This window comes from Melospiza melodia, chromosome Z (assembly GCF_035770615.1).
Source record: "Melospiza melodia melodia isolate bMelMel2 chromosome Z, bMelMel2.pri, whole genome shotgun sequence".
Lineage (NCBI taxonomy): Eukaryota > Metazoa > Chordata > Aves > Passeriformes > Passerellidae > Melospiza > Melospiza melodia.
Genome location: NC_086226.1, coordinates 7,385,680 through 7,397,009, shown reverse-complemented (window position 1 = coordinate 7,397,009; position 11,330 = coordinate 7,385,680). Strand labels below are relative to the sequence as shown.

The following is an 11,330-nucleotide window of genomic DNA, read 5'->3' as shown; positions in this document are numbered from 1 at the left end:
AGGCGCAGACAGCCAATGGGAGGCGAGAGCCGGGGGTACGGCGGGGGTATGCGGGGAGTGGCGGCTGTTTCAAGATGGCGGCAGCGGCCGCCGGTGTGGGTGGAGGTGCTCGCCGGGGCCGGAGCTGTATCCTTGCCTGGGGGTCGGTGTGAGGGGCCAGCGGCGGGAGGGGCCGCCGGGGCATGCGGGGCGGCCTGTCGAGGGGTTTGGCGTGGAACCGGTGCGGCGCTGTGGGTCGGGTGGGGTTCTGTGGCCGTGGCAGAGGCTATGTGAGGGCTCCGCTGGCGAGTGTGGAGTGAGCTTAGCCTGGGGAGAGGGAGTGGGTATGTGCCGGTTTGTAGGGGTTACGCGGGATTTCATAGCAAAAGTGACCTGGGAGAGAAGGGAGGGTCGTAAGTCCTCTTCAGTGTGACCCAGCTGTGAAATCTCGGGGCGAGTAAATATATAGGAAATGGGGAAATTGCGTTCAGCTTATGGGGTCTTGTCAGGGAACCAATGGAGACAATGAGGTTGAACAGCCCGGAGAAAAGGAGGCTCAGGAGTGACCCTATCGCACTTTACTACTGCCTGACAGGAATTGGTTGTGGCCGGGTGGCGGTCGGGCTCTTCTCACAGGTGACAAGTGACAGGACAAGAGGACACAGTCTTAAGCTGCTCCAGGAGAGGTTTAGGTTGGACATTAGAAAGCATTTGTTCACACAAAGGGTGATTGGGCACTGGAATGGACTGCCCAGGGAGGTGGAGGAGTCATCGTTCCTGGAGGTGTTTGAGGAAGGACTGGAGCTGGCACTCAGTGGTTGGCACGGGGTGTCCAGTCACAGGTTGGGCTCGATGATCTCAGAGGTCTTTTCCACTCTCATTGATTCTGTGATTCTTTGAAACTGAGGCTAGAAGCTGAGTAGAGAAGAGATGTGTCTTTTGTGACTGGCACCTAAACTTGACTACAAGCACAACATTTTGGGTGAGCCTCTGTGGGACTTGGAGGGCTCTGTCACTGAGGGATGGGTGTGAGGGTGGGGTGGTTTCATCTGCAGAGGACCTGCAGGCTCCTCTTGTGGGAGACTACGTGGGGCTGGACACGTAGATGGTGTGGGTGGTGGCTGTGGTGTTGGGAGCTCAGCCTGTACAAGCCTGGTTATGGAGAGATGATGTGCTTGTGTGGAACCAAGAGCTGCCATTGGTGTTTGGGCTTGTGTGGCTGAGTTGGAGGCTCAGTGACTTGAAGTCATTGGGCTAGAATTGATAGTCTGGCCTGGTGGAAATTTAGAAGGGGACAGTTTAGTTCCAGTTATGAGGGGTTTGAAGCACTGCTGTTAGTCAGACTGAAAGTGGGATGTCAGCATCAACTGGAAGACATTGGAAAGAAGAATACGTGTCTGTGCTCTTTTATTTCTGTTTGCACACTCCCTGGGACAATTGAAAGGGCCAAACATCCCCTGGCCTGTTGAGGGAGCATGTTGTTATGATTTTTCATCTGTGTAAAGTAAAAAAGACTGTCTACAACTTTTTCTGTGCTGTGAATGGGATGAAGGTGTGTGGCACATGTTGGATCTATTGCCATTGTCACCACTCTGCTCACTTGTGGAAGTGTTGATGCAATTTCATTGACAGTCTATTTTTATTAGTCAACAGGTTGTTTCCTATTACTAAATATGTTTTAAAGTGCCCATCAGTGGCCTCATGCATCATGATATTCCAAGGAATGAAGTTTTTTCTGACAACCATTTCCACTGTGCATGGTTTGGTGAATAGGCAGTGTTTCCTCTGACCTTGGAAAAGTTTTAAATTCTTAGAAAAGCATGTGGCACAATTTAAAAATAATGGATAATAGCAGCTATACTGTGCATCACTTTTGCTTTCAACAAAAGAGGAGAAATTTGGTAGAGTGATTTAATACATTTAATACATTTGGAAAACTTAAGTTCTCTCCACCCTTGTTGAATTGACTCAGCGCAGGAAGGCAGGTTGTATAGTGAACTGTACCAGGTGCTGAGCTTCTCCAGTGCCTCTCTCTGCTGCTCACTGAACTTCAGCTGTGGTGGTACACAGCCTTTAATACTACACCTGCCTCACTGGCAGTCTGGGAGGCACGTGGCCGTGGGTTAATGTTAGAAGGTTGACGCTGGTGCTGTCCCCAGTCTGTTACTCTGAGGCAAGGACGTTGCTTATGAATCAGCCTCTGAGTCATTATGATTTTCAGTCCAGCTGATGGAGGCAGCCTGCTCTAACTCTGAGTAGTTCTGATGCACTGGGCTGCAAAGCTTCACCAGGAGGGTCGTCCTGGTGGCTGGGGGGAGTAATAGTGACAACTTCGACTAGTCTTTGTATGGTGCTACTAGGAATTTGTCCACAGCAGCTGGCAGCACCAGAGGCACACTCTAAAAGCAGGACGTTGTTTAGGCAGATCGTTTTATTTCCTATTGCCATGTGTTGACACACAGATTAACCGTATGTCATTTGAGTAGGAACTGCCTGTGCTCGAGTTTGTTGTTTCCTGAAGCAGTGTGAGCTGAACATACACTTCTCAGCGCCCTGCAGCTTGCTGTTGTGGCTGTGCTGACACAGCTGTTTGGGCTGGGCTGCGATCCAGACTTGGACTTTTGATCCATCTTGGTGCTTTTTGAAAAGAGGGTACGCACAGTGCCTTCCTTGTGGAGTTTGCTCAGCTTCCTCTCCCCGAGCTGTGCCCCCACAGTGTGTTCTGGCAGCTGGAGGTGGCAGGCTGCAGCTCACACGTGAGAGCAGAAATGCTCTCAGTGTTTGTAGAGAGAGCTGGCTTTGACTGCAGTACTCACTGAATGTGTTTTTAAACTGGTGTGAGGCTGATGAGTGATAATTGTTTGTGAGTGATAAAGGGCATCAACAAGATCATAAGTGAGCCTGTGATCAGGCCCTTCCAGTGTGACAAGTACCAGAGGTGTGATGGACAGTGGGTGTTGATTGAAGTTGCTGTCCACAGGGGGAAACTCCTTTTCCTAATTTCCTCCACTCTGTGGTAATTTACTAAATTAAGTTTTTGAGATGGTGCTCTCAGAATCAAATTTTAGTTAAGGCAAGAGTTTGTACTGTGTCACTGAAATATTTTTACAATTTTACTTTATTGCATGAATGCAGCTGCAAAACCTTAAATGCATTTATCTTTTAACAGTAGAGAAATTAGATAATTGAGTAATTAGTAGAAATTTGAGTATTAGTAGAAATTTGACAATTGAGATAATTGGCCAACCACAGAACGCTGAGGAAAGTAAAGGGGTGTAAACAAAAGTTAGTGGAGGAGAATTTTGTGCCCTGTGCTTTTGTTTTCCACTTCAGTATTGCCCTGGTTTCAGCTGGAATAGGGTTAATTCTTTTCCTTGTACTTGGTATGCTGTGTTTTGTATTTAGCATGAGGATAATTCTGATAACACGCTGATGTTTTGGATGTTGCTCAGCAGTGCTTACCCAAAAACATGGACTTGGGTGACCCGTGCTCAGCCAGCGAGCAGATGCAGAAGGAGCTGGGAGGGATCATGTCCAGGAGCTGGCCAAAGGGAGATTCCATAACAGAACATCATGTCCAGTACCTAAAGTGGGGAGTGCTGGCTGGGAGCTGCCAGTTCCTGCTGGGGAAAGGGTTGGGCATTGTTCAGTGAGCAGCTATGCTGTGCATCACTTGTTTCTTTCAGGTTTTAATTCTCTCTCCCTCTTCCCCTATGTTGCAGTTATTATTATTGTCCTGTTTTATTTTGTTTCAGTTATTAAGCTTTTCTTATCTCTACCCATGAGGTTTACTGTTTCTCTCTGGTTTTCCTCCCCACGTGGGGCAGGGAGGTGGACAGGGAGTGACTGTGTGGTACTGAGTTTCTGGCTGGGATTAAGTCACAAGTATGTTAGTTATTCATGTGGGAATAACAATCTTTACCTTCAGCTAAATGAAAAACTGCTCCTTGAAGGAAGGCAGCATGATTTACACCCTTCCCTTAGTTATATTGAGTCCTATTTTTAGGCTTTCAGGAGGCAGGGATTCAAGTTCAGCAACTGCTTACAGTGACTGCTAATAGCACAAATAATATGGTGCCATGGTGTTTCTGATTTTAAAGTGTTTTCTGTGGTCAAGTAATTCCATATGGCGCCATGTTGTTTCTGATTTTAGTGTTTTCTGTGGTCAAGTAATTCAATAGTTAAACCTCTGGGATATTTGAAAGTTCTTGAAACTTAAAGAAAATCAGTCCTCAAACTTTTATCATTACTCATCATGTGATGATCAGATGAGAATGACCAGTTTGAAACCTTTTGCATTTGTCCTCATTTATGTTTTTTAGAATGTATTGCCCAAATAGATTTCATTACAATATCAATATATACTGTTTCAGAATTTGCTTTCCCTACACATCAAGATGTTCCATATAAACTGTTTAAATTTAAATTAATATTATTTGTTCATTATCTTAGTAATTGCTCTTGTAACTGGGGCTGGTCCCTGGGATCTTTTGCAAAGGTGACCTCTGAGGTAATCTTTACAGGCTGAAAGTTAATGCGCAGTGAAGAAGGAGTAAGGCCTTTTGTTTTAGCAATCTTTGTGGTGATTTTTTTTAACCAAATCTTCCTTGCTTTTCTTGCTCCCAGAATGTTGACTGTTTTCTTATCAACAGCTATGCTAAATTAAGAGACCAAATACTTCTTTTTACAGTCCTGTTTAAAGAGCTAAGCTTGCACTCCTTCTGTTTCCTTTATCAAAGCCACATGCAGCTTCTGATGAAGAAGGTCCCCTGGTACCTGTTTCAGGTATGACTTTCTAATAGACATAAACAAAGTTTTTTCCTGTGGCTGATAAAATTTGCAGTGTCTTTTCAGGTGTGTGGTTTGTGTACATAAGTGTGTGTAAGGTAGAGAGTAATCATAAGTTGTAATGGGACATACATGATTATAGCAGAGGATTTATCCTCTGCTGCTTAGATAAGCATACTGTATAAGATGAATAGTTCCAGGGGAGTTGTTTCTGATGCAGGTACAGTGTGGCTTTATCCAATTTATCAGGCAAGCTGAATTTTTAATATGGTCTCCAAGGAATGTGGAAGCATTAGAGGTGTTAGGTCTTTTGTAAATTTTGAAGATATCAATTGAAATGAAGATTCATTGTGTACAGATAAAGCAATTTTTTTTTTTATTAGTTCTTTTGACCTTAATTTACTGAGTGCATACTTGTGTACATCGCTGGGGAAGAGATGAATGCTCTTAGTTCCCCTTCAGAATTCTCTTAATTGTTTTCAAACACAGCTCTTAAAGTGACACAAGGTCCTGGAAACGTATCTGGGGATGGTTAACTCTAGACTGAAACTGTGTGTGTGTCATCCAGCAGTTAAAGTTTTGAGGAATTGTAGTCTTTAGGTTTGGGGTACCCTTCAAAACTACTGGCCAAACATCTCTGTTGAACTACAAAACACATGCAGAGATTTTTAGGCCAGGTTAGTTGGATTGTTTTTCTCTGGGCCCTGCAAAGAAAGCAGTGATCCTAAATGATGGAAATTGATTCACCGTGGGAAGTTTTCTACCACTTCTGTGGAAGAGAATTTCAGGACCATTGTTTTTGCTTGTGTATGAGCATGGAGATATTAGAGTTTATAATTTAGTTCTTTCACTTGAATTCTGGTACACTTCTGAAATTAATTGCCCAAATAATTGTAATTGATCTGCTAGTATGAAGTTAATATTTTTTGTTCAAAACTTTTTGCACTTCTGAATAGTCAAAAATTAAACCTTGAGGCACTACCAAGTAGCTATGGGCTTTAATCTGGTCCTGGGAGGTTTTAGCATTAGTGTCAGTGTTGGCACTTTGTAATTGCAGCATCAGGATTTTCAGTGCTTTCATGTTCTTATCATTTGTGGTGTTGATCTAATTCTAATTATGGCAGGAAATGTTTGACAGATGAGCTGTGGAGTGTGCACTGCAGTGTTGCCTTACTCATTTGCCTGGTCCTGAAAGGAACAAACAGCGCGAGCATCAGTAGGTTGGCTGTGTAACAGAAGAAATGGTATTTTATTATATGAGTGGTGCTTTTAACAGCTTTACTGCTGGTTGGTTCTTTACTGTCTTTGGGTATCAAAGCAGAAGCTCAATTTTATGCTTTTGCATCTTACTCAAACACAGTTTATTTGCACTGAACTTCAGTCTGAAGACATAATGTGCATTTCAGAATTTACAAAATGTTCATTGTGGCTGGGTGTGCTTCAGTGCCATGCACCTCTTTTCCTGCTGATGTATTCATCTTACTGAAATTTTCTATGGAGTGAGAGGACAGGGGGACCTGCAGACCTATTCCTGAGGTGCTCATTCTTTTCAAAAAAAGAGCTGCTAAGGCAAGGTTGCCTTTGTGGAAGGCAAGAATAAGGCCCCTTTTCACTTTATAATCTGCATGTTCTGCTTGTCTTTCACTTACAGGAGTGTCTACAAAAGGAAATTTAAGAACAAGGTGTTTGCCAAAATATCAAACAGGTCAAACCGAGCTGAAGGTGCCTGTAGCTGTTGCTTCTGTTTCAATGGATCCTGATAGAGGTTCAGGAGGTCTGACAGGGCAGCAGGTGAGTAAAAGCAAATTTTTCTTGCTCTTAAGAGTGCACATTGTAGAAAAAAAGCTGAAGATGATCAGATTGAAAATGTTTAAACAGTTTTAGAGTATTATTTTTACAGTTTCTTACACTTTTTGCCAGCTTTTCATGGTGGCTTTCTAGCAGAAATTATCACCTGAAGAGAACAAAGGCCGAATGTGCTCATTTATGTAAGTGGTGTGTAACTGGGGCCATGTAAAACAGATTATTTATATTTCTATGTGTGTATTTGCACGGAGGCAGTGCATGTGGCCCTGGGTAGTGCCTAGCCTATACTTTACTAGCTAAATATGCAAGAAGTTTTGTTCATTTTATTCATTTTCATTGCTCATCTCATTTAGAAATTACATGAGCAAAACCTCATTTTAGGGACCTTTTTGCTATACCTGCTCATGTTAGAAGAGTAAAATCACTTTTTGTTTTTGATAGTAAAAGTTCAAAATGCATTTGAGCAGTAGAAGTAGCTTTGTCAGTTGATGTCAACTGCTTTGAATTTTGTGGTCTCCTCCTGTGAGACTAGGTGATGTGTTTCTACAGTTCCTTGCATTAGAAATTCCAAAGCAGCGGGGTTTCCTTTGGAGGGTTATTCTGTGTTGTGACAGATGCTGTGGTGTTTAGAAATCCACTGAGAGATGCCATTTTTCTAACATGGTTTGTGTAGTTCAACGACTGTGTAAGTCATTTGAGTACTGTTGAGTCTCTTGCCTAGCAGTCATCTTGGGCCAGCCTGTAAATCACTGGGGTTGGCGTCTTCCCTCTTGCAGGAAGGATCTGAAACCTTTGACTGGTTCTGCATCACTGTTTTGTTATCATGCAGTTAGATCTTGTTCTTCATCTTCTCTGCCTTCTGTGTGCTGTGTGTCAGACATGTGGGTTTGAAACTCTGATGTGAAGACAGATCAAACAATTCTGGTTGCTTTGACAGTGTCATTGTCCTTTGAATCCTTCAGCATGACACATGACTAGTTATTAAACTAGTATTAATTTTTAGGGCTTTTCCCGGACATGTATATTTCCCTTCCTCTGTTTATCGGTACTTGCTTTTAGAGGCTGGTATGTACCTCTGCTTTGCAAATGATGCTGTTAAGTGGCATGCAGATAAATTCCACAAATAGCCCCCATTATGCAGAGTCTTTATGTAGAAGCATCTCTTCATAAGTATCTACAAGCCTGCTGCCTCACAGATGCCTTCATGTGCCACATTAAAATCTGTTTTGTTGAATGGTGCATTGATTGCGTTACTTGTTGTCTAGAGAGTTTTTACTCCTTTTTTGTGAAAGCCATTGTATAAATGGGTTTTGGTGTACTTTTATTTTAAATATAATGCCTGATATGTGAAATCTTAATTGGCGACTCGTGCTTTTGTATTGTTGACAACAAGATGTGTTCACAGCTATGTTTCATTTTTGTCTTTTTAAACCTTCTGTTTTTCGCTTGCCTTGCCAAATTCTCATGAAAACTTTGTACTCTGAAGATAAGCTCTGAATACTTGAAACAAACAGAACACATGTTTTTACTTGTTATTGAAGAAGAACTTCTTTTGCGTGGAATTCTCATCAAAAACACAACTCACTTTCTGCAAAGCGTTGTGTGTGTGTGTCCAGGGAGAGCTGATGGCTTTACTATGGCTTAGAGTCATAGAAGGGTTTGGGTTGAATGGGACCCTAAAGATCATCCAGTCCACCCTCCCTGCCAAGGGCAGGGACACCTTCCACAAGTGCAGGCTGCTCAGGGTCTCATCCAGCCTGGCCTGGACATAATTAGCATGAGTAAAATGCTCTAGGCTGGAGTAGGTGAGCTGCTGTGGTTCTTTCTGTGATCCGTCATGATTTTGCCATGCGGTTATCACCCTCCAAGGTGTGGAGAATGTTTTCCCTGTGCCGCGTTCCAAAACTGTCTTCTATCCTGAGCTGTGTAGAAAGGACAGAAATCTGGGAAATGGAGAGAGTCTTGGCCTCTACCTCCTGTGTTGTCTTCTTTAGGTGGTCAAGCTGTTGCTGTGCATTATTCCACAGCTTCATTTTGATGCGTGTTATGGTACAAGTCTCCCTCTGATAATTTCCTGTGTGCCATCTTTGCATACTTGTGGGTGATAGGAAAAACTGATTTTTCCTCTTCATCCCACAAAACTTTGTCTGACAGTATGTACATCAGTTTGGGTAGTAGTTTTTGAGATCTTTTGTTAAATTCCCCTTCACTAATGTGATCAATCTCTCATTCTCTTTTTTTCATTTTTCTTAAAGAAGTATCATCATCTGTCTGCTGAAAAAAAACCAGTCACACATTTTTAGCATGCGAAGTGAAATTCCTTCAGCCATACGTTTAGTTGAATTCAGCCAAGTTAGATGTTCCCTAGTGTTCATTTGTGAGTGACATATGTTTGGGAAGAAAACTGTGAAATCAAATGCCCCTTGAAAAGTGCTGAAATTTGCCTTGTGAAATTGCTTTCCCTCTTGCCCCTGAGAAGAATACACTGAAGTTAAAATGAAGTGTCAGACAGGTACAACATGCGTCTGTGTGAAAACATCACCTCTCTTTGTAGTGGACATTATTATTTAATTGTTTTTAAGATGCTGTTTAATTAGCTAAGAATGAAAGGGGTCACTTCCTCTCTGGTGTCGATCAGCTGCTTTTACTGACAATGAGAGAAGCCCAGTGTTGGCTTTGTTTTCTTTTGTGCATTGCTGTGTTGACTTGGCCAAACTTCAGGGCATCTGGTGGCATTCTTTTATCTGATAAAGCACTGCATGCACTTGGGGGGGTTTGTAAAAGTATAAACTGAATCTCCTTCAGATTGAGTGGAGGTACTGAAACTTGCCAAAATCCTGGACAGAACAGCATAGTGCTGCATTATCTTCGGGTTCCTATTTCGTGTTCACCACTAGCGCTGCAGAACTGAATACCCGATCACAGGAATTTTGGGTGAATAAAACCAGTTTGGAGCCGTTTCCTGCGTGGAAACGGCCGAAGTCGGGAATGGCGGGCGGCAGAGTGCCCTCTGGTGGGCACACCTGGGAAGTGCAGCGGCTCGCTCTCCGCGTTCCCGGGAGCGCCTGAAAGATGGGAAGTGCTCAGCCCCGCTACAGCCTTCTTCGACAAGTTTTATTTACGAAAGTAGCATAGTAGTATAGTACTTATCTAAGAAAAAAAAAATCATAACTATATATATATGTATTCATAAATACAGTATATATTCACAAAATAAGCAAATTAACCATTAAAATGAAACAGTAGCCGCATGTGAAGGTGTGTGTGCTTTCCTCTGTATTAGAAAAAATGAAATAAGGGATGTACTCTCTGCTAACAATGTTTTGCTGTTTTGTATGCTTTGCTCAGAAATGCTAAGGCAGCATGTTTTTTTCCTTACTCCCTATGTTATGATCCTAATATGATAAAGTTTGAAGTTGGATTTGGATATTGCTGCACTAGATTTCCATGAGAACCTACTCCTCTTTATCTAGTATGAGTCAAGGAATAGTGCATGTCTTAAAACTTTACCCAGCATGTTTTAGTATTGAAGCTAGCAGCTTGCATTTGAATTACAAATACCTTAAAATAATTCTTCACAATTTGGTAATTTGTTTCATTGAAATGTACTTACAATTTAAAAAATATGAATTTTATTCCCAGTTGGAATTGATCTAGTTTCAGCTTCTAATTATTAGGTCTTGAAATGCTTTTATTAGCTTATGAAGTATTTGTTTTCTTTTAAACAGTACATTCTAAAATGAAACTTTAAATTTTCAGGGCACTAATGAAGGAGGAATGAAGAGTGCTTCTTTAAAGGATTTGTGTCCTGAGGACAAGAGACGCATTGCAAACTTAATTAAAGAACTTGCCAGGTAAGAAGAAGCATCACCTGAAAATGCATTAAGTTTAAAGAGAGTAATTTCTCTAATTAACATCAAGCAATGTAGAACTGCTTAAAAAACCTGAATATTTGCGCAAGGTAATTTTTCTTGCTGGATAAAGTAAGCAGCCTGGTTGGTTTTTTCTTGCTTTCTGAGCCCCTAAATGTATATTTAAAACGGAGGTCAAAATTTCATGACCAGCAGTACTTCTGTAATAACCTAATGACAGGGCTAGGATTTTGTTTGTTGTGTGTATCCAGTGCTACAAATAAACACATCCTGCTTTTGGAAATGACAGACTTTGTTGGTCATGAAATGAAACTTTGTAGTTCTTATTATTTGGCAGAGGTCAGCTTTTGTATGAAAGGCCATGTTAAAGGTGCATTGCTGATCTTGTGGCTGAAACATGTTGGTAGTGATTTGCCTGTGTAATTTTTACTTACCTAGCCAAACTTCTTCTTGCTTCCCTTAATTACTTGAGATTCTACCTATTCCTTGAAAGGAGAGGTAGAAATAATGCAAGTTTTCAGCTTTAGGAGAAGTCTTTTTCTAAGTTCCATTCCAGCACTAGTAATATTCTCAAAGGTAAAGGAAGTAATAAAGAGGTAGAATTAAAGTGAGGAGATTTTTGTCCTACTCTTTATCCCTAACACCTCAGAATCTCTGGAAATCTGTTTCTTACAGAGTGTCTCTAAAAATGAGGAGGAGCACATGGGCCTTTGGTAGGCTTTGCCATATCAGTGGGGGAAGCTCTTATGAGATGATCCCACGTCCTTTGGGCCAGAAGTTATTGTTAATAATTACTGTTAATAATTAAATGCCTTTTGACGTAGATCCTTTGTCTGTGCAATAATTGGCAAGCATTACTGTTCTTTTTACATTTTATATAGGAAA

At 41.8% G+C, this 11,330-nt stretch overlaps 1 protein-coding gene across 4 annotated transcripts in view; it reads left to right on the top strand.

Moving 5' to 3' along the window:
• Window positions 1–59: 59 nt before the first annotated feature.
• KIAA1328 (KIAA1328 ortholog) overlaps window positions 60–11,330 on the top strand; it is a 176,037-nt gene continuing 164,766 nt past the window's right edge. The window contains exons 1-5 of one of the 4 annotated variants that reach the window (XM_063181474.1): window positions 60–126; window positions 4,606–4,764; window positions 6,419–6,558; window positions 6,688–6,755; window positions 10,333–10,427. In XM_063181474.1, the coding sequence (XP_063037544.1) occupies window positions 10,351–10,427 (77 nt within the window). In that variant the 5' untranslated portion in view covers window positions 60–126; window positions 4,606–4,764; window positions 6,419–6,558; window positions 6,688–6,755; window positions 10,333–10,350. Of the gene's footprint in view, window positions 127–325; window positions 962–4,605; window positions 4,765–6,418; window positions 6,559–6,687; window positions 6,756–10,332; window positions 10,428–11,330 lie in introns of those variants that run through there. The other 3 variants (XM_063181472.1, XM_063181471.1, XM_063181473.1) reach the window with 3 other exon arrangements.